The 21,386-nt window shown below is 36.9% G+C and overlaps 3 protein-coding genes across 3 annotated transcripts; 2 read left to right on the top strand and 1 right to left on the bottom strand.

The window, feature by feature from the left end:
• The first annotated feature begins 1,043 nt into the window (after positions 1-1,043).
• On the top strand, positions 1,044-2,711 carry LOC113734806 (leucine-rich repeat extensin-like protein 4). Its single transcript, XM_027261519.2, has one exon. It carries the CDS (start codon positions 1,148-1,150, stop codon positions 2,486-2,488), a length of 1,341 nt encoding a protein of 446 aa, XP_027117320.2. The 5' UTR covers positions 1,044-1,147; the 3' UTR covers positions 2,489-2,711.
• Positions 2,712-4,592: 1,881 nt separating this feature from the next.
• On the top strand, positions 4,593-7,215 carry LOC113734163 (small ribosomal subunit protein eS1). The gene is made up of 7 exons (XM_027260532.2): positions 4,593-4,733; positions 4,851-4,898; positions 5,019-5,124; positions 5,844-5,981; positions 6,068-6,253; positions 6,527-6,727; positions 6,947-7,215. Exons 1-7 carry the CDS (start codon positions 4,723-4,725, stop codon positions 7,037-7,039), a joined length of 783 nt encoding a protein of 260 aa, XP_027116333.1. The 5' UTR covers positions 4,593-4,722; the 3' UTR covers positions 7,040-7,215.
• A 4,757-nt stretch (positions 7,216-11,972) lies between these two features.
• LOC113734162 (protein NETWORKED 1A) lies at positions 11,973-20,846 on the bottom strand. The gene is made up of 5 exons (XM_027260529.2): positions 20,546-20,846; positions 19,758-19,837; positions 19,382-19,642; positions 13,863-18,049; positions 11,973-13,431 (listed from the first exon to the last, which is right to left on the bottom strand). Exons 3-5 carry the CDS (start codon positions 19,482-19,484, stop codon positions 12,211-12,213), a joined length of 5,511 nt encoding a protein of 1,836 aa, XP_027116330.1. The 5' UTR covers positions 19,485-19,642; positions 19,758-19,837; positions 20,546-20,846; the 3' UTR covers positions 11,973-12,210.
• Positions 20,847-21,386: the final 540 nt, after the last annotated feature.

Raw genomic sequence — 21,386 nt, 5'->3', positions numbered from 1 at the left:
CTATTCGAGTTTAATCAAACTCATGTAATAAAAATTAATATTTTACATATATTTTTAACTACAAGATATTATTGATATTTTACAATAATAAATATAAAAAAATTAAAATATATATTATAAAAAGTTTGATTAAGATTGATGAGTACCAAATATTAGAGCTCGACCTCGACTCGTGAAATCAAACGAGTAGCTCGAACTCGGTCGAAACAAGTTCGAGTCAAGTTACTTGGTTCAGCATCACTTCTATTGGATACTTAGCTAGCTATATACCTCGTACAAATTTAATTAATACTTATATAAGCATCTTATTGTTGGAGGGATGGCTCCTTACACATTCGGTTGTTTCATGTAAACTTGGTACAGCGGAGACAGCCCACCTGAAGTATCAAATTTGTTGGTATTAGTTTAGGAAGATCGCTTCTTCGAGAATACTTTTTCCTACTGCGTATTTGAGTATCTTAAGTTTCGCCAAAACCGTGTTTTTGGTGAGATCAGCAGCTAATCTTCATCAGTCGATTTGAAACGTCAGTTTTTTATTGTCAACTAATTTCGTGAATTATTTTGCGCATATTGCTCATAAGGCATAATTTAAAGAGGTAATTAGGGGGGCTTGCATTAAGATTAACATCCTTCGAAACACCTGACTAATTTGCAAGATTAATTTTGGCTTAACACAAGATCATGCATCTGAAAACTTCTTAGAGACTACAAGGCAAATATAACCAAAAAGTTTGTATAGGCTGGGTGGTGCTATTCGTGCTATCAATAATTATTATTTCAAAAACTGCGTGGAACCTGTCTTTCGTATGACAAAAGTACAAAACGTTAAAAAGAAAAGGCCGACTACAGAAGAAAGACAAAATGCGAAAGAAACTTCAGTGCTGCCTTCCTCTTAAGCCATCCAAGTCAAATTAGGATAACATCTGCCTTCGACCAACAGCCATACAAGTTTAATTAATTCTCTTAAAAAAAAACAGGAAGAAAAAGAGATTCAAGTAAGATAGAGTCAAATCTTCCATATGTTTGATTAAATACAATTAATATTCTCCTTAACCGGTGCACCCATAGGGCATTTAAATACATCAAACCCTTCTTTCCTTGAACATCACTAAACACCTTAAGGCTCCAACACCCCATCAATGGCCTTATGATGATCAAAATGAAGATGAAGCCATACATCAAAATAACCATTTGGGCCTTACTCTCCCTTTTATTCTTCTTCTCAAAACCTTCTCATCAACAATATAATGCCTCTCCTCCACCATTCCCAAATCCAAGACTCTCGAATGCTTACATAGCCTTGCAAGCTTGGAAACATGCAATCACATCAGACCCCAAAGGCTTCACTTCAAACTGGTATGGTCCAAATGTTTGCAGCTACAATGGAGTCTACTGTGCCCCAGCCCTAGATGATCCTCACATCATTACTGTTGCTGGGATTGACCTAAACCATGCTGACTTAGCTGGTTATTTACCTGAAGAGCTAGGCCTCCTCACTGACCTTGCCCTCTTCCACATAAATTCCAACAGATTCTGCGGTGCCGTCCCAAAAAGTTTTATCCATCTCCACCTCCTTTACGAGCTAGACATAAGCAACAATCTTTTCTCTGGTGAGTTTCCTTCAGTTGTACTTTGCCTTCCTTCACTCAAATTCCTTGATATAAGGTACAATCAGTTCCAAGGAAGCATACCATCTGCTCTTTTCGACCTAAAACTCGATGCTTTATTCATAAACAACAATAACTTCCAATCAACTCTGCCTAGAAACATTGGAAACTCAACAGTTTCAGTGCTGGTTTTGGCCAATAACAACCTTCAAGGTTGTTTGCCATCTAGCATAGGCAACATGGCCAACACCCTGAATGAGATTATACTCTTGAACGTTGGTTTAGGCGGTTGTTTGCCCCAAGAACTAGGGCTGTTGAAGGGAGTAACTGTTTTTGATGTGAGCTTTAACAATCTTGTTGGAACATTGCCTGATTCTATTGGGAATATGGTGAGTTTGGAGCAGCTAAATGTAGCACATAATAAGCTCTCTGGCGAGATTCCCGCGAGTATTTGCTCATTGCCGAGGCTGCAAAACTTCACCTACTCGTATAACTACTTCTGCACTGAACCATCCTTGTGCCTCAAGTTGCCTGATAAGGATGATGAGCAGAATTGCATTCCAGGCAGACCAGCACAAAGATCACCTCAGGAATGTCAGGCCTTTTATTCACATCCCGTGGATTGCAGTGCTTTTGGTTGTCAAGCTAGAAGAAGTCCACCTCCGCCAGTGAAGTATCCACCACCACCTCCACCTCCACCTCCACCTCCGCCATTATACTCTCCGCCTCCGCCTCCGCCTCCACTGGTATATCCTTCGCCTCCGCCACCATCTCCACCTCCACCTGAACAACATCCGCCTCCACCACCGCCACCTTCTCAACCACCAGAGGCTTGCACTCCTCCACCACCACCACCTGTTTACTATTACCATTACCCGTGATTGAGTCTGATCACACTATTTCTTTTTCCCCCTTTTTTTTTTTGGGTTGGTTAATTTGGTAATGATCAAGAGTCAATACAAGGTAGCTAGCTAATAGGTGCAAAAATCTATATATATCCAACAGAAAGATTTTCTCTACAATTTTTTAACCATTAGCATTGTATTGAATTGCCATGTACTTGACCCTGACTTGCCTTTATTAATAATTTCTTGAATTTCTTTTCGTGTTGGAAACAAGATGCTCTGGATTTCGTATTTGCATTGGGACATATATTTAGCATGGTGGTTAAGGTTGAGCTGTAAGCACAGTGATTTGGATTTCAGAGATTGTGATTGTAGCTACACTACACGTGTTTGCTTTCACTTATCAAAAGTGAAAAACATCTTTACTACAGACATTATCTACTAGTTTTGGATCACTGCAACAAATTGGACGCATAACGTAATTTCTTTATACCATAAAATTATGCACCTAGTTTTTTTTTTTTGGGGGTGACATAGAAATAGAAGGAATCTAGCTAGAGACAATTGGTTGTAAACATGGCAAAGAATTTTCATTTGAAATTGAATGAAGACACGACGGTAATTATCTAATCTACTCCTATTCTGTATACTGTGTTCATCATAAGCTGTAATTGCACTTGACACTTTGAAATGTTCTTAATTAATGGAATTCTGAACCCTCATACATTGTGTTACAAGCAAATTTGGTTGATGAAAATGATGCAGAAGAGAAAGCAAGTTGGCTTAATCAATCACCGCAATTAAGAAGAATTCAAAAGGGCATGTCCCATCCCATCTAAATATTTTGTTAGTTAGGCATAAATACGCTATAATTATTAGAGATTGGTTTCAATTCATCCTCTGAGTTCATGAAATAGACAAAATACCCCCCTGAAGTGCAATTCCTGTTTGTCATTTAACTGATTTAAAGTGAGTGACCACAAATTTTAATGGTTAGAACTTGGAGGACAGATTTAGCTTTATAAATAATGTTACCAAAAATTTTTGCTCCAGACAGAATTAATCCAAAAAAAAAAGTAAATTAATTACACCAAAAAGTACTTCACACCCAGAATTTTCCACCAATAGGAGGGCAAATTTGATATACTAATTTATCTGTTGGCATCAAAGCTCTAAAATCGTCAAACATTAAAAAATCTTAATGGTGTAATTATTTTTATATAATTGGAAAAGTAGGAATTTATCGTACGCCAAACAAAATTGTGTCTCAGGGGTATTCTTCCTAATTCTAGTCCGTGAATTGAAGCCAATCTCTAATTACAAAGGGAGGCAAGATATCATATATTTAAGCCAAAAAAAAGTGAAATGGACTTCAAAGAGGCCACCGCAAAAGGCACATTACCTATTTCTCCGCCAAATTATTAAAATTGTGTTTCAGGAATATTCCGTCTAGTCCGTGAACATGACCGTCGATTTACGGTTTTAAACTTTTAATGACTAATCCATCATTGTAGCTCATGGGGCCCGCGCAACACGCTAGCAAAAGACTTTGAGACCTTATTTGGCTTGCTATTTTTTTTTATTTTTTATAAAAAAAAATGGTGTAACGATTTGATATATAATATATATACGAGATAAAAATATGATTGAAAATGTGCTCAAAAAAGTGTACAAATTATTTGAAAAAAAATAACTTGTCAAACGATGCCTCAATTTTGCCTTGTTTGGATTGTTATTTTTTGAAGTTCTTATAGATTAATATACTGTAATGTAATGATTGAATGTATATGAAATAAAAAAATAATTTAATTTGTCCAAAAACGTACAAGTTTTTTGGAAAAAAAAATGACTTTTCAAATGAGGCCTTTTCGACTTTAAGATGTAAATTCATACTAGAGTTTCAAAAAAAAAAACACTCGATTAATTCTTTAAAAAAAAAAAAATAGCATGCACTCGATTAAAACATTTCCATAGCCTTGGAGGCCCAGTGAAGCCCAAATGTAAGAGAGCACTAAGAGACAACAACTTTGTCGAAACGCTTGAAAATAAAAAAAAAGATCACCCAACGAGGGTCCAGCATCTAGCCTAACAACTATCGGAAGGAGTCCAAATAATGTAAACAGCCCAATTCATAAAACTTCCATACCTATATAACAAACGCAGTTAAGAAAAGCTAGGGTTTTGTATATTTAGGGTTTCCTCCTGCGTAGCAGTCGTTGAGCTCTCACTCTACTTGTTCTCTGTAGTCGCCGCAGCTCCGGAGCTCCACCATGGCCGTTGGGTACTTTCTCTTCTCTTCTCCACTTATTAATCTGATTATGTAGAAAAATATGTGCTTTTATTCATATATTCATCTTTTAATTGCTGATTTATCCCGCATTTTATGGACTGAATGCAGTAAGAACAAGAGGATTTCCAAGGGGAAGAAGGGAGGAAAGAAGAAAGCGTGAGTTCTTTCTCTCTGTTTTTTTTTGGGTTTCTTGTTTGCCTTCTCATTTTTGGTCCTGGAAATTTAATTAGGAAAAGGTTTTGATATCTGATTTGGAATTTATATGTGGATGTGTAGAGCTGATCCATTTGCAAAGAAGGATTGGTATGATATCAAGGCTCCCTCTGTTTTTTCTGTCCGAAACGTTGGCAAAACCCTTGTGTCCCGTACCCAGGGTACAAAGGTAATCTCAATTTTCACGCAGTGTCTCACTCTTTTCCTCCCTGCGTATGTGTATTAGCGCTCAGAATTCAGTTCTTGTATTGTTCAGATATGTGGCTGTGTAGTCTGCAGATGCATGTGTAATTTTGCTGAGAAAAAAGTGTATTTTTTTTTTTTGTGTTCTTCCTTTTCGAGTATGGGATAATTCTAGACTTCTTTCAATCGGATCAAGTGTATCAAGTTGTCATAAATGAGTAGAAATGTACATTTAGGGTTCATCTGGTCATTGGGGAGATACAAATGTTTTACTTAGGCTGGACTAAAGTTGGCTAAATTAATGCGTAGGTCAATACTTTTTTGGGTGATTTTGGCAGTTCTGGATTTGGTATTAGTAGTGTTTGTAGAGACTCTATTTAAGTTCATTTTCCACTTTTTGTTCCTTGTCTTGTGATTTCAAGTAAGGGGGTTGTTCATGTTACCCTCTGAATGACTGTGCCTTTAACTGTCATGCTCGCCCTACCTTTTTTCCCCTTCTTGTGATTTACTTCGTCAATTGAGTTGGTTGTTCTTGTGTTACCTTCAAGTAATTTTGTGCTACCTTTCAAGCAATGATGCCTTCACGTACCAAACAAGACTCTCAAGTTATTGTCCCGATTGTTTTTTTATGTTCATAATTCTTGCAACAGCTTCTTAATGAACAACATGGACTGCTTGTTAACTGATTTTTTTTTACTGTTTCAGATTGCTTCTGAGGGACTCAAGCATCGTGTGTTTGAGGTATCCCTAGCTGATCTTCAGGGTGATGAGGAGCATGCCTTCAGAAAAATTAGATTGAGAGCTGAGGATGTTCAGGGCAAAAATGTCCTGACAAACTTCTGGGTATGAAGTGTATTATCTATTTTGTATACCTTACTATAATTGCCTGGATTTCTTTTTCATGCTTTGTGATTGGGGTAACATTTCAGGGAATGGATTTTACTACTGATAAGTTGAGGTCCCTTGTGAGGAAATGGCAATCCTTGATTGAGGCTCATGTTGATGTTAAGACAACTGATAACTATAGTCTGAGGTTATTCTGCATTGGCTTTACCAAGAAGCGTTTAAACCAGCAGAAGAGGACTTGTTATGCTCAATCAAGTCAGATCCGGCAGGTAAGTTTGCTATAATCATGTCTTTTCTTTTGCTACTGTCTTCTAAATTTTTCTCATTATCGAACTGTACAGGTTTACTTTAAATGTATGAAAATGCAGCACTTTTATGTTAAAGGAGCAAGAATTGAAAACAAATTTTCTTGTCTGATGTTTAAGTATGTGGCAGCATTAATTGACATAAGGCAGTATTATTCCTGTGTTAGTTCTTGCTGTCTTGTCTTTTTGTTTGCCTACCTCTTTTGGCGAGTGATGTGTTTGCTTTTCCTCTGTTAGATTCGTCGGAAGATGCGTGAAATCATGGTAAACCAGGCACAGTCTTGTGATTTGAAGGATTTGGTCCTGAAGTTTATTCCTGAATTAATTGGCAGAGAGATTGAGAAGGCAACCTCTAGCATTTACCCACTTCAGAATGTGTTTATTAGGAAAGCTAAGATCTTGAAAGCTCCTAAATTTGATCTCGGCAAGTTGATGGAGGTCTGTTCCTTCTATGTATTGTATTGTCATTCTGTATCAAGTAGCAATCTTAGGAAAAATAAACTGCAAATTTGGTGCTTTTCCTTTGACATGAATCCCTGCTCATGCCGGGGACAAATTAGCTGTTGCATTGTGAAGCTTACTTTGTCATAGAAAGGAAAACAGAAGCATGATTTGGAATACTGTTGTGTACCTAAAACTATCTGCCTGTCTTTGTAGGTACATGGTGATTATTCTGAGGATGTTGGTGTGAAGGTGGACAGGCCTGCTGAGGAACCAGTTGCTGAGGCAACTGAAGTTGTTGGGGCTTGAAAATCTTCTCGTGTCTGTTTTTACTGGTCATTTTGGTTCTGTTCTTTTTGGACAAGTATATGTTGTTCAGCCTCATATTTTGTTGTTGGATGAAGGATTAGGAAAGCAATTTTGCCTTGTTAGGTGAGGACATTGATGGTTTTGGCCTTAATTAAATGAAGTTTTGTTTCAATTAATTTCTCTCTCATATGTTATCGAATCGATTGGTGCTGCAAGTTTATTACGAATTAGTCGTTCACGTGCAATATCATGTTGAAGTTTTCTCACCAGCCATCAAACAAGGCCTGATTTCCCCGGGGGAGTGGGGTTTATGAAGGGCCTGACACGGAATGGGTTTCTTTCTTAAACTACAGCCTGCAGTACAAGCTAACAAACAGCATGCGAACTGAATTTCGGTACCGGGGTTGATGCGATAATTATTCGACCAACACTTGTTCATGAAGTATTTTTACCTTTTCAAGTGTCTGAACGTTAAAGGTACTGCTAACAAGTATAAGATGTCTGAAGGAATCGATAGGGGGCGGTACAATGTCATAGAATGTCACGCGTAAACCAATAGCGTTGGGAAACGGTTAGTTCCCAATTTTGCTATGTATTAGTACTTGCTAGTTGCTGCTAGGATAGAGTCCATCTCCAAATCCAATTAGGAGAAAAGATAGAAATTCTATAAACCTGCAGCGTTTGGAAAGTTCCAATTTAAGAGTAGTTTCCATCCAATTTTTCCATACATTAATACTTGATGGTGCTGGGGAGAGCGGATTAAAGCTCTCCTCCTAGGTTGGAGTTCAAATTCGACTTAGTGCAATATACAAAAAGCATAATTCCATTTGGTGCAACATGCAACACGGATAATACTTTTTGTTTTTAAAAAATTCAGGAAGGAGAGTAGGAAAAGGCTTTTCCCTCCCCCATAAAGTAAGAATAGGAGTAGATTAGATAATTACCGTTGTATCATTATACTCCCCTTCCGAAAGTAAGCAGTATTTTGATCAATTTCCACGGAGTATTCTAGTGGAAGTACAAAGAGCTACTATCAAGACAATGAATCATGAGTTTCGTGTACCACAACAAATAGCCTAACGTGGAGCTTAATGAATCTTTTGTATTGTTTAGTTCGCTTCCCCCAACCCCTCTTACCTAGTTGGCTAATTCCTTAAATTATACGTATAAAAAAAAATTATCCGTCAAATGCACGTCTGACTGAGGGGCTTTCTTATTCTATACGGGCCGTGCTGACTCAGCACGGCTGAATCACAAAAAAATCTACCCGGTCAACATCCAATTTGGGCTGAGCATTTGTGTCAGCGGACGTGCTGACTGGGCACGTCCGCACCTGACACAAAACAGGTGCGGACGTGCCCAGTCAGCACGTCTCGCTGCTGACACAAAGGTCTCTCGGACAACATTTAAAAAAAAAAAAAGTTTTAGGCTTTAGGATTTTTAGAGTTAGGGTACTTTAATTTTCAAATTAACCTGATTAAACTAAATTTTAACCATAATCCTAAATATACTTCATTTCATTAATATTTAAAATAAATACATTAACCTAACCTCATGATTCATGTCCCTAGATGCCTTTTCCACATGTATTATTATTAAATCATTATTAAATGCATAATAGTTGTTAATTAACGAACGATTCATGTATTCTAATGAACAGGAATTAATTATTATAATCACTTTGTGATTGTGATTGGCATACATAATAATACAATCAATTCGGATAATTATTTTTTCGAGACAACATTTTTGCATCTATATTTTTACTATATTTTGGATAATTATTTTAACTATATTTTTACCTTGCACGCAGCATATATGATATCTTACAAAAGTCCTACTACGTACATGAATTATTCATCTACATCAATATCAATCCAAAAATTTTTTTATTAATATTTGCAGATTACTTCATTTTTTTATGCAATCCAAAAATTTCTTATGTTTAGTTAATTAATATATTTTATGCATGTAAAAAGCAATAATTTTAATTAGATATTTCTAGTATTTCTATATGAATTATATTACATAGTAATTCGCCAAAAATTATACGATTAAACAATAAGTCATAGTCGACAACACTATATCACTATATACACTAGTTAACTCTTTTTTAACACTTCAATATTGTAAAATTATAAATAAATTATCACACTTTACATTAACTATTAATTAATAAACTATAACAAAATTATCCGTATTGGCTAATTCCTTAAAATATACGTTAAAAAAAATACATTTTTAACTATATTTTAACTATACAATAAGCCGTATTGGCTAATTTTTTTATACGTATATTTTAAGGAATTAGCCAATACGGATAATTTTGTTATAGTTTATTAATTAATAGTTAATGTAAAGTGTGATAATTTATTTATAATTTTACAATATTGAAGTGTTAAAAAAGAGTTAACTAGTGTATATAGTGATATAGTGTTGTCGACTACGACTTATTGTTTAATCGTATAATTTTTGGCGAATTACTATGTAATATAATTCATATAGAAATACTGGAAATATCTAATTAAAATTATTGCTTTTTACATGCATAAAATATATTAATTAACTAAACATAAGAAATTTTTGGATTGTATAAAAAAATGAAGTAATCTGTAAATATTAATAAAAAAATTTTTGGATTGATATTGATGTAGATGAATAATTCATGTACGTAGTAGGACTTTTGTAAGATATCATATATGCTGCGTGCAAGGTAAAAATATAGTTAAAATAATTATCCAAAATATAGTTAAAATATAGTAAAAATATAGATGCAAAAATGTTGTCTCGAAAAAATAATTATCCGAATTGATTGTATTATTATGTATGCCAATCACAATCACAAAGTGATTATAATAATTAATTCCTGTTTATTAGAATACATGAATCGTTCGTTAATTAACAACTATTATGCATTTAATAATGATTTAATAATAATACATGTGGAAAAGGCATCTAGGGACATGAATCATGAGGTTAGGTTAATGTATTTATTTTAAATATTAATGAAATGAAGTATATTTAAGATTATGGTTAAAATTTAGTTTAATCAGGTTAATTTGAAAATTAAAGTACCCTAACTCTAAAAATCCTAAAGCCTAAAACTTTTTTTTTTTTTAAATGTTGTCCGAGAGACCTTTGTGTCAGTGGACGTGCTGGGCACGTCCGCTGACACAAATGCTCAGCCCAAATTGGATGTTGATCGGGTAGATTTTTTTGTGATTCGGCCGTGCTGAGTCAGCACGGCCCGTATAGAATAAGAAAGCCCCTCAGTCAGACGTGCATTTGACGGATAATTTATTTTTATACGTATATTTTAAGGAATTAGCCTACCTAGTTGGATGATGATTTTAGGGGACTTCGTTTCCCTAGGCTCGTAAGTTGTAACGAAATCATTTCTTATTTTTAATGAAATTTCAAAGAAATGAATGTAAATCGTGGATTATTGTCGCGGACTCTGATAGTACAATGATGCCAAATTATCATCAAATAATCACGAACGTACTTTAGAAATTAGAATAGAGTATTGATTATGCATTTATTTGTAGATTTAGTCAAAATCATACCCAACAAAATTTATAAATAATAAGTAAATCAAAGAAAGATCCTTAGAACGTTTGCTAATTTAAAAAAAAAATAGTTTGAATATTTGCGTTATTGCTAGTGAAACCGATTAAATTAAATCCCAACCACCAGTCTTTGGGTTGGTGGCTACCACCAATGCATTAAAGTTTGAACCTTGCCTTCCACCAATTCGCCACATTAAAAACTAAAAAGCGGCTCTACTTAAAAAATTCAAACGGTTGCACTACGCACCCGTCTGATTCGGTGGTAGTTCAGTCTCTTCCGGATTATCCTTGGACCTCTTCAGGTCCTCCCCTCCTTCTAGTGTAGGAATTTATCGTATCAACAAAAGAATACTTAATTGCAGATGGTTACGGTGAAAAGAATACTTAATCAGATGGTTACGGTTGCTTTTAGCTGCATCATCAATTAATATGCATGTCTCCAAGATGACAATACACCATTCAGCTTGTGATTTGGCATGTGCAACAAAGTTGCTAAGATGTTCTAATTAAAGTCTAAACCAGACTAGTTTGTTCAATTAGTTAGTTAACAGTCATTGGCGATCAGTACTCAATCGTTTGGCTATTAAATTTGCTTAAAACTCAGAAGTGTTTCAAAATTGTGGCGACCATGAATCTATTACAGGGTTAATGTGTTGCAGGTTGTGTCTCAAGTGGTGCAAAGCTTATATGTTGTCATCCAAGTCAGTTCACACGTCTTAATGCACGAGTTTCTTTGTTATTAGTTTGCATCTCTACTTTCATATATGTATATATAAGAGTGAGAAAAAAATTGATACAGACTAATGAAAAGTATTTAAGAGCATATTTTTAGAAAATATTTTGGAATATTTAAGAGTAGTAGAGTTTTTAAAATATATTTTGGGATATTTTTTAAATATTAAAAAAAATTTAGACTACCTTTTAGAGTACTTTTAAAAAAAATTTATAATATTTAAAAAATTAGTTTTTGAAAAATTAGTGGATCCAAACAGAAAATATGCTTCCGCAGTGATTTTTTTAGCCTACATAATTGTTCATCCCAGAAAAAGCGATGATGAGACGTTCGATGAAAGCTTTAGAATACAATTTAGAGAAGACGGGTGCAAAGGATAAATTAAAGTATCCGAACTGAACAAAGAAAAATAATTGCCACGATTTACGACTCGGTTCTTGGAATGCATGCTGATCAGAAGGACCTTGCTCTCAGGACCAGAAATGGTACAGATAATCCTCTCTGTGCTCCTAACACGCTGTAGTATATCTTTGGTACAAGGCCGTCTGATTCTCCATGATTTCAGGAATTAAGGAGATCATTCATGCGGCGAAGTTGACCAAATGTGCATCATGCATGGAGAGGCATACAGTGAATCTCAGCAAATTTTCTGATGAATTACATAGCACTAATAGATACAGATAATAGATAGAGTAGAGGGCTGTTATCTGCCAGCATTATTTGAATTAGATCAAATCTAATTCTGCAGTTCCTCTATTCTAAGCAGATCAGATCAGTTTTCTAAAACTGCTTCTAGAAATAGTCCAGTCACATAATTTAAGGACCATTGCAGAGACTGATAAAGGAAAAAGGCAAAACAGTTATTAGCATTACATGCGGCGGATCGAATTACATCTAGGAGTACAAGGGGTTGAAGGCTTAAAACATCCGCAAAGGGGAGACTTCTTTCGCTGTCCACTGTTCTTCCTCCCGCTGTATATGAAGTCCCTGAGAATAATGGTTGTTTTGCTCTTGGAAAATCGGCTTTTCCCTCTGATTTTCTTTTCATCCTCCAGTTTAAGCAAGACGTACTGGAGTTTCTGCACTTCCAATTGCAACCTTCCAATCTTTTCAGACCCTTTGCGTGCCTGCTCGGAGACCACCTTTCTCCTGGCATCTTCATCCTCTTTCAACTCTGCTGAAGACTTTCCACCTGAACAAGAAGGATTCTCTTCAATATTTCTCATCAATTGGCCATTTAAATCCACCAGCTGAATGACCGTCTCCTGGACTTCTTGCAACTGTTCCTTGACTGTTTCCAGATCAACATCTTTAATCTTTTGGCTCTTTTTGTTTGTGTCCAATTTCCTCCTCAAGTTCTGCACCGTCAGATGAAGACTTGTCAACTTCTGTGCATCAGAAGCAAGTCTCTCAAGGATCATCCTGTTGTGGACGTCTTCATTTGAAATGGTAATGTTTGTTAACAACTCGAGTTTATCAACACCCAACTCCTTCTCCACTTCAGAACCAGTAGACGGGCATCCTGCCATCTGCCTTGTACTTTCAAACTGATCATATACTATGTCCCCCTCACTTGCTGCAAAGGCCAAATTTTGGGATACACTTCCAGTGCGATCCGGAATGTGCCACTCAGCAGTTTCCCACAGCTCAAGAACCTTATCGTCTGTTCTCTCTGTGCAAACATTTCCTTTCCTGCGGAATCCATGAAGTGAAGTACTTGAGACATGATCCAGCGGAATATCTTTCATTAAAGCTCCCTTCTTGATTTCAATGCCCTCCCCCTTATCTTCCTGCAACTTGAGATTCCTCCCAGGCACCTTCTTCTTTTCCTTCTTCTTGACTTTTTCCTGACCGAAGCTGAGTCGAGGTTTCAAGTCATTTGTCTCATTCATAACTCTTTCTTGCTTCGCCTGTGTGTTTAAGCTTTCCTGTAAAATAAGGTTCTCCATCTCTTCTACCATTACCTTCTCAACTGCCTTAATCCTACACTGCAGCTTCTGTAAATCTTGAATGCCAACTGGCATGGGTGATTGATGGTCCATTGGTTTATCATGGAAACTTTCATCAGGAAGTACTCCCAATCTGGTACACTGCAAAAAAGTGAATGTAATTAAAAGATTATGTTTCAGCAAAAGTATAATATAAATATTACTCAAAGGAAGTTACAAGATTCTTGAGGGAAACAGAAAAATCCGTTGCAGAACATGTACCATTAGAGTTCCAACTTCCTAGGTCAAAAAAGCTTCGTCTCCACACCCCCCACCCCAAAAACTCCTTTCCAAACCAAAAAAAAAAATTTGCAGTCAAAGACACTTCCAACAAACCCATAGTTCCCCTGTCATTGCTAAGAAAATCAAAAGCATTTCATTTACGTTTACTGAAATTTCCACCTGAAGCAGCCACATTGTAGTGGTAGGCTCCCAAATTAATTTTCCTAACAAGAAGCATATACCTTTTCAGAATCCCTTCCTCCCACCTTGCCCTAAACAAATAACAGCAGGAAAGCGTTCAGTGTCAGTACCTTTGGTTCCAAATGATCAGCTTTAGCGAGCTTTGTCTGATGCAAAACATTATATTCCAGAGATGCCACATCATCTCTCAGAGAAGCTATGACAGGGTCATATGCTGACAACTGTGCAGTTAGTTCGCCTATTGCATTCTCCATGGACCTGATATTTTCCTTCATTTCTTCAATTTCTAGAGTTTTTGAAGTAGAATGATCCTCGAGACTTTCACAAACCTCAGCAAGCTCCTGCACTTTGTTCTCATATAGAGCTCCCCTAATGGATGAGATTTGAAGGTCAAAGTAAAATGCTGCAGCCTCAGCCTCCCAAAGTTCATACTCGTCATTTTTAACTTTCAGCTCTGAGCTCAACTTCTCTTCTCTGAGCCTTTGCTCTTCGCATTTTTCATGCAGTTTACACAGTTCAGATGTCAAGTTCTCATTCACTTCACGGAGGCCTTCAATTTCCTTGCCCTGCATGCTGTTGTCTTCAGATAATTTAAGCAGGTTCTTTTCCAGATTTTCTTTGATGTAAGATGATTCTTGACTCTCAGTCTTCAGTGTGTCCACGGTTTTGCACAATTCCAAATTTAGGCTTTCCGCTGCTTGAAGCTTCTGTTCTGCTTCCAAAATATCAGCTTCTTTCTGACTCAAGACTTCCTTAACACTTACAATTTCCTGCTTCAACTCATCATTTGACTGTCTCACTGTATGCAGTTCCATCTCCAACCTCTGAACTGAATCTCTCAGCAACATATTATTTGTTTCTTCCAACTCCAACTTCCCTCGCAATAGCCTGACCTCCTTATTAAGGCCATCCATAACCCCACTGAGATTTTCCGCATCTTCTGACAGTAATTTTAATTCTAAAGATTTCTCAATTCCATAGCTTTCCAAAACTATAGAAAAGTTTGAAAAAGCCAATGATTCCTGAAGAAGAACATCACTTTCCTGCTCCAACACGCATTTCTCCATCTTAAGTTCTGAAAATTTTCTTGACAGATATCTGTTTTCTTCAAGCACAACAGAGAATCTCTCCTGTAAATTCATGTAGGCATTCACCATTTCACTTTGCTTAACACCAAGATTCTCCAATTCCTCCTCAAGTAACATAACTTGTTTGTTTTGTTCACTTACCTCTGATTTAAACAGCCTGTTCATCTCAAGAAGTCCATGCTTCTCATTTTGAGTGATAAGAAGCTTATCTTTGGTTGCAGCCAGCTCCTGCTCTAAGAATTCCTTCTTTGACTCAATTTCTGTGCCTTCTGCATTCAGCTGCCTTAGTAGAGTGAGAAGAACAGAGTTTTCAACCAATAGCGACAGCTCGCTATTGTTGGACTGCAAGAGAGATTGCTTCATATCCTCAATATTTCCTAAGATGTGATGTACAAAGACTTGCTCATTTTCAACCTTGTCTTCAAAGAGAGTATCTGAACTAGCTCCAAGTGCCTTGAACACACGATATATCCCTAACCTTAGTTTTTCAATTTCATCAAGCAAAAGTTCTGCTTCCACCTGTTGCTCAAGATTTTCACTCTCCAGTTCTGAAATCAGCTTCTCAGCCAATTTGGATGCTTCAACATGTTTCTGACACTCTATCAATAGAGAGTAATTTTTCTGCTCCATATCCTGTACAAATTTTTGCAAGACGAAAATCTCAAATTGGGCTTTTACTGCTTTATCAATTTCATCTTCAAAATCTTTCTTCCTCCACCTACTTTCTTCTTGCAACAAATGAATGTGGTGTTCCAGGCTAACTAACCGAGTCTCACTTTGAAGTGTAGAGCTTGTTCTTTCATGCTTCTCAACACCTAGAGAGATCCTTAGTTCTTCCACTTCAGAGTGCATGGATTCTTTCTCCTTCTCCAGATAAGCACACTTCTCTTCCAATCCTGAGAATCTTTTCTCCAGGTACTCTAGTCGGCGTTCAACATTTGCCAACTGAAGAACAAGGGTACCTCTTTCATTCAGAAGATGGGACTTTTCATCCTTGAGTAATTGGCAGATCTCTTCCAAGCCCTTTGACTTTTCTCTCAAGCCTTCAAGCTCAATTTTTGCACCAGACAGAGAGTTCTCGAGAACAGCATTTTTCTCCAGGATCTTCTGCATATTCTCAGTCAAGCCTTGCAATTGAGATAGAAGAACAGCCTTTTCAGAAATAAGAATGGATTTTTCTCCAAGGAGAAATTGACAAGTCTCTTGCACTTCCCTGACTTTTTCACGTGATGTTTCAAGCTCTCCATTTAGCTCTGACAAGGAGCACTCAAAAAAATCTTTCTTCTTTGTAAGTTCCTCCATGTTCTCCAACTTCTTGGAAAGAGCACCTTTCTCATTGCGCTCCATTTCACAGATTTGTCTCAGGCTTGAGTTTTCATCCTGCAAGTTCCTTACTGAAGACCCAATGCAAGATGGATCTAAACCCACTGCCTGCAATTGGTTCACTAAGGCTTCATATCGATTGTTCAGACCCTTAATTTCCTCTTTCAGAGATGATATTTCTTTCTGAAGGTTATTGCTTTGACCAATTTGTTGTGCAACATTCTCTTCAAGTTTCTCCTTCATCTTTCTCAAGCAAAGGATTTCATTTTGCAGATTCTCGATTGAAATGTCTGAGGACAATTTCTGTTCACTTAAGCTACAGTTTTCATCCTTAACTTGCTCAAGTTCATGTTCCAAATCATGCTTGCGTACCTCCAAGTCTTTCAACATCTGAAGGCTAGTTTTGAGTTCTTGTGCAAGAGCTTTATGCTCTTCTCGAGACTGAAACTGAATAGTCTGCAAACTCTGAAGCATGGCTTCTATCTGGGCATACCGCAGGTGCTCGTCTTGTACACAAACCTGGAGCTTCTCCAACTCCGCTTTCTTCTCGGAAAGCTCTTGATCTTTCCTTGCAATCTTCTTTATCAAGTTTTCTGCCTCTAGACGTAACGAGTGATTTGACAGCTCTAACAGATTGCACTTCTCCTCGGAATGCTTGAGTTTCATAGTGCCTGTCAGCATCTCAGTGTTAAGACGCTTAATATCCTCTTGGGCAGAAGATAATTCATTTTCAAGTTCAGATATTCTCTTTAGGTACTGTTGGTACTTTAGAGCTGAAGATTCCTTCTCTTCATTCAGTTCAGCAAGAGCTTTTTTCAGTCTTTTGACTTCAATATCAGCTTGTTCAGCCTGGTCTTTTAACAGCCTGGCATCCTCCTCTGCCAATGAGATTTTGTTTTCCAAATGAGAAATCTTTTCCAAACAGTCATTGTATTTCCGAAAGCCAGCTTCCTTTTCAGATTCCAATCTTGAAATTTCACAATTCAGATGTTGAGCTTCATTTTCTGCTTTGGTGGCTCTCTTGTTGAGTCGTTCTAGATCCTCTTGAGCATGAGATACCATTCCTTCCAGATTAGAAATCATTTCGATAGACTTCTTGTGCTTCATTAGCGCAGCTTCCTTATCAATTTCTACCCTGCAAAGGGCTTCCTTCAATGTCCGAACTTCAGTTTCTGCCTGGATTGCCTGGTCACTGAACCTTTGGGAGTCTTTCTGTGCATGAAGGAGCGCTGCTTCAAGATTAGTTAACCTCTCCTGACTGAGTTGATACTGAACAAAGACAGAATCCTTTTCAGTTCTCATATCAGCAAGGGCCCACTGCAAACTTTCAACTTCGCTTTCTGCCTTAAGTGCACGTTCAGACTCAGAATGAGCCTTGGCTTTGAGATTCTCGTTCTCACTTGATAATTGCAATACTTCAGCATGGAAACTTTGACTTTCTGCTTCATGGTTCAGAGTGTTGCTCAACCTTCCTTTGGCTGTTTCCTCAGCCCCATCATATAGCTGTTTCAATCCCCTTTTGCTAGTACCAGCACTAGACACCCCAGAATTTGGTTCACTCATCTTGCCAGTCAATGCACGAAGGGGATGTAGGATATCTGGTGTATGAGGCTCCCTCTCATGTTCCAAAGATCTTGAAGGTGATTCTTCATCCAGTACAAAAGGCAATTGATTTGGAAAGGCTTCCGCCATGGTTCGATGAGCATGCCGCAGCTCCCCAGTCAAGTGATCATATCTTTCTGCTAAAGCACGGTATGCTCTGTAGAACTCCTCAACCAATTTCATCAGCTCAGGCCTTTTCTTGTAGTACATTTCAGCCCTTCTTGCAAATGAATCTGCATCTTCTTCGATGAGCTTGATCATTGCTTTTACTTTAGCATCCATGTCTGTTCACAGGAGAGTTTATCCTTGTTAGTACAGATGTAGAATCAGAAAGTGAAAAATTGACATAAAAAACTACAGTGGAAAAAGACCTATGATTTGTGACAAGAAATAGCTATGTAACAGTGCCTTCATTCTTTTTCCTTCTTTTTAAAGAAAGAAAAAAAAGAAAAGAAAAGAAAAGAAAGCTTGCAATTACATATTAAAGCAAAACTAGTTTATCGTGCCTTAGGGTCATTGTTTGTAACAGGCATCATTGTTAGGGTCATTGTTTGTAACAGGTCTTCTCTAACAGGCTTCATTCAATAGTCTTCATTGGCTATGAAGGCTCAATACTCAGAGTTTCCTTTCTTGGGTAGAAAAGTGCACTTAAATGTTTAACCATTTTATCATGATCACGTCACTATCGAGGACAGCTAATTTGAATGCTATTATCACCCTAGTATGCCCCCAGGTGTGAGAAACCTAGGTCCTCTAGGACCATTTTTCACTCCTGTCCAACAAGTTTCAGTCTGATTTAAACAGTTGTCTTCTTTCTCCCAAAGGAAAGTACAAGTTCTGCACTCCAGGATAAGTACAAGACCTGGATGTAGGATTTCTAAGCTATATGTCTTAAACAACCATGAACAAATCCCACATTGATTTATAACTTTATTAGACATAAGTCGTCCACTAAACAAGCACACACTCATTCAGAGGTGCAAGCAGGTGTAGCCTATTCAAGCCTAGATGGATACTACAGCATGTGTGTGTGTATTTAGTAGCAACCTGCAATTGCTGATAAAGTTCTAATAATGTTATCCTGCAGGCTGTTAATTTGAGAAGCAACAGCAAAAGCAATCAGATTCAAGCAATGCTTTCGGTAGTGAACGATGCAAAGTTTTCATTTTTTTCCCGCAGTGCCACAAATGGGAGATCAAACATTGGCACATGGAGTAAAGAAATGCAAATAATACTAACAACAGCCGAAGTTATCACCTTGAAAACATGTTATGCAACTCTTGTAGAATACATTGAGTATCAATGTCAGAAAACTAAGGTCAAGGAATGTATCCACAATCCATCTCTTGGGAATATGTCCGAAAAGACAAAAAAATACTAAGCAGGATGACACAACTTGCGCATTTTATACGGCATGGTTGTTCACGATAAGTTAGACACTAACTTTGAATGTAAAAGAATATGACAGATTGTTAACAATATATACAATTGTCTCAGAACTTTGAAAAATTAAAATCAATCAAAATGTTTCTCTCATCTGCAAGCACAAGTAACATAGCTTACTGACAACGGGCATTAGCCAAATTACATTAAATCTTGCTCAGAGAACAATTCACCTGTAAGATTTTCTTGAAGCCATTTTGAGTTCTTTGGGCTGATGTGGCTGTCCCACCACCAAGAATATAAGCGCCTGGACTCAGAAGAGAGCAAAGTTGCCATGATTCCAGCAACAAGCAACAATGCAATAGGCTTTGACCTTGCAAAAGACAGGTCCTTGTACCAGTAAGCAAAATGGTTCCAGGCCAGTATCAGGTTCAACTGTTGAGACTAGACAGCCTAATCCCAAGGTGCTTGGATAGGTTTATTTTTGCTCACACCTAATCATCACAATCATCAAGGAAACATGAATTGAGAAGTAAGAAGATGTATATTTTGACTAAGCCTTACACTATACATGAGTCATACAACAGGGAAAAAAAAGAGAATCCATACCTGCAATGTAAAAACACGATGAGAGATTAGAAGCAATGATCCTTCACTTTGGTAACCACACTGATAAAAACGAAGAAGTTCTGGACCATTGAAATGAAGAGATACAAATGAAATCAGATCTCATTTACATTTTAGATCAGTGAATAAGAGCAAGGTCAAAATATGTCAAAACTAAGGCTATCAATTTGAAGAAAACATGTCAGTAGATATTTAGACTCCAATTATGGAATGATTCTTGAAATCACAAATATCAACACAGATGGTACAAAATGCCCTTATAAGTATAGAGTGCCAAAACTTAACAGCCCTCATCGGTCCAATTACATGAAGAAGAAGAGATGTCAGATTAACTCTCTGGTACCCAAGTTAAGCTAAAAGCATCCTCAAACATGCATTCTTAGTTACAAAAACTGACAGAAGGAAATCCAACCAAAGATCAGAAACATCCACAATTAGATCAGCTTAGGTAATAGCGCCACATTGCAAGATTAACACAATTCAAGACAACAAAATGAGCACACATGCAGACGGACCATGGCGCCAATTGTTGATTAAACGTTCTTAACCTCTCCATTGACAAAACTGACTAATCAAAATTAAACCTTGTTACAGAACTCTACAACATCAAAACGTAATCACAGAGCAATACAAGAACATTACAAGAAATTTGCACAAAATTTTCCTGTATTGGATGACAACATAAAGCACGAAACTTGAGCTAAATGGCCCCATAAAATCTATTAAAAAAGATTGAATCTTTATGCTGAAAACCAACGTCAGAATCTTACCAGAAACAGCAAAAAAAGTGAAATCTAGTAACAGAATCTTGATCAGCAGCTGTGAATATGAAGAACCCACGAGCTGCTTGTGCTTCTTCTTACCCCATTTTCTTTCTAGCAATCATACATTCTCCAACTCTTCTCTCTCTTCCCTAAAGGGCCATCTTCATTTTATTCCCTGGTTTGGTTGTTGGTACTGTGTCAGTGTGACAAACTGTAAAAGCGTGAAATACTTTTACATGTACCCTCAAACTTTTCACTACATTAAGATACTACTAAATGCCATAGAAAAATACACGCCTGCTACTCTGCAGCATTTATGCGTCTAACATGTGTATATACAGATATACAAACGTATCAAAATCTGAAAGAGATGAGAAATTTGAATATTTTAATGGTAAAAAAGCGTAACGGAAGATTGTAGTTATGATGTCATTAATTGGGATTCTGAAAACGACTATATAATTTTTTAAAACTTTTGTTGTTACTTTGTCGTTACTTTATAGGGTAATGCAATGTGCCACTTACTTCTGACTAAGGGTTCGTTTGGGAGTGAAAGATTTGGATAGAAAAGAAAGGAAAAGAAGAGAAAGTTTACTTTTGCTTCATTTGTTAGTTTCAAGTTGGAAAGAAAAGAAAAGAAATGGAAAGATGAATAGTTAAAAAAAAGCTTCCTCCCAAATCGGAAAGAAATGGGAAGAAAGTTTGGAGAAAGCTTGATATTTTTTTTTAAATGCCTATTTTGTCCTTAAAAAGGTTTTGAACAAATATTTAATGACTTCTATGTCCAAAATCATTCCACTAATTCTCAAAACTCCCAAACAACATAACAATCTCTTCCCTTCTCTTC

This window comes from Coffea arabica, chromosome 3c (assembly GCF_036785885.1).
Source record: "Coffea arabica cultivar ET-39 chromosome 3c, Coffea Arabica ET-39 HiFi, whole genome shotgun sequence".
Lineage (NCBI taxonomy): Eukaryota > Viridiplantae > Streptophyta > Magnoliopsida > Gentianales > Rubiaceae > Coffea > Coffea arabica.
The sequence above is the reverse complement of the archived record's forward strand: the minus strand, read 5'-3'. Positions and strand labels throughout refer to the sequence as shown.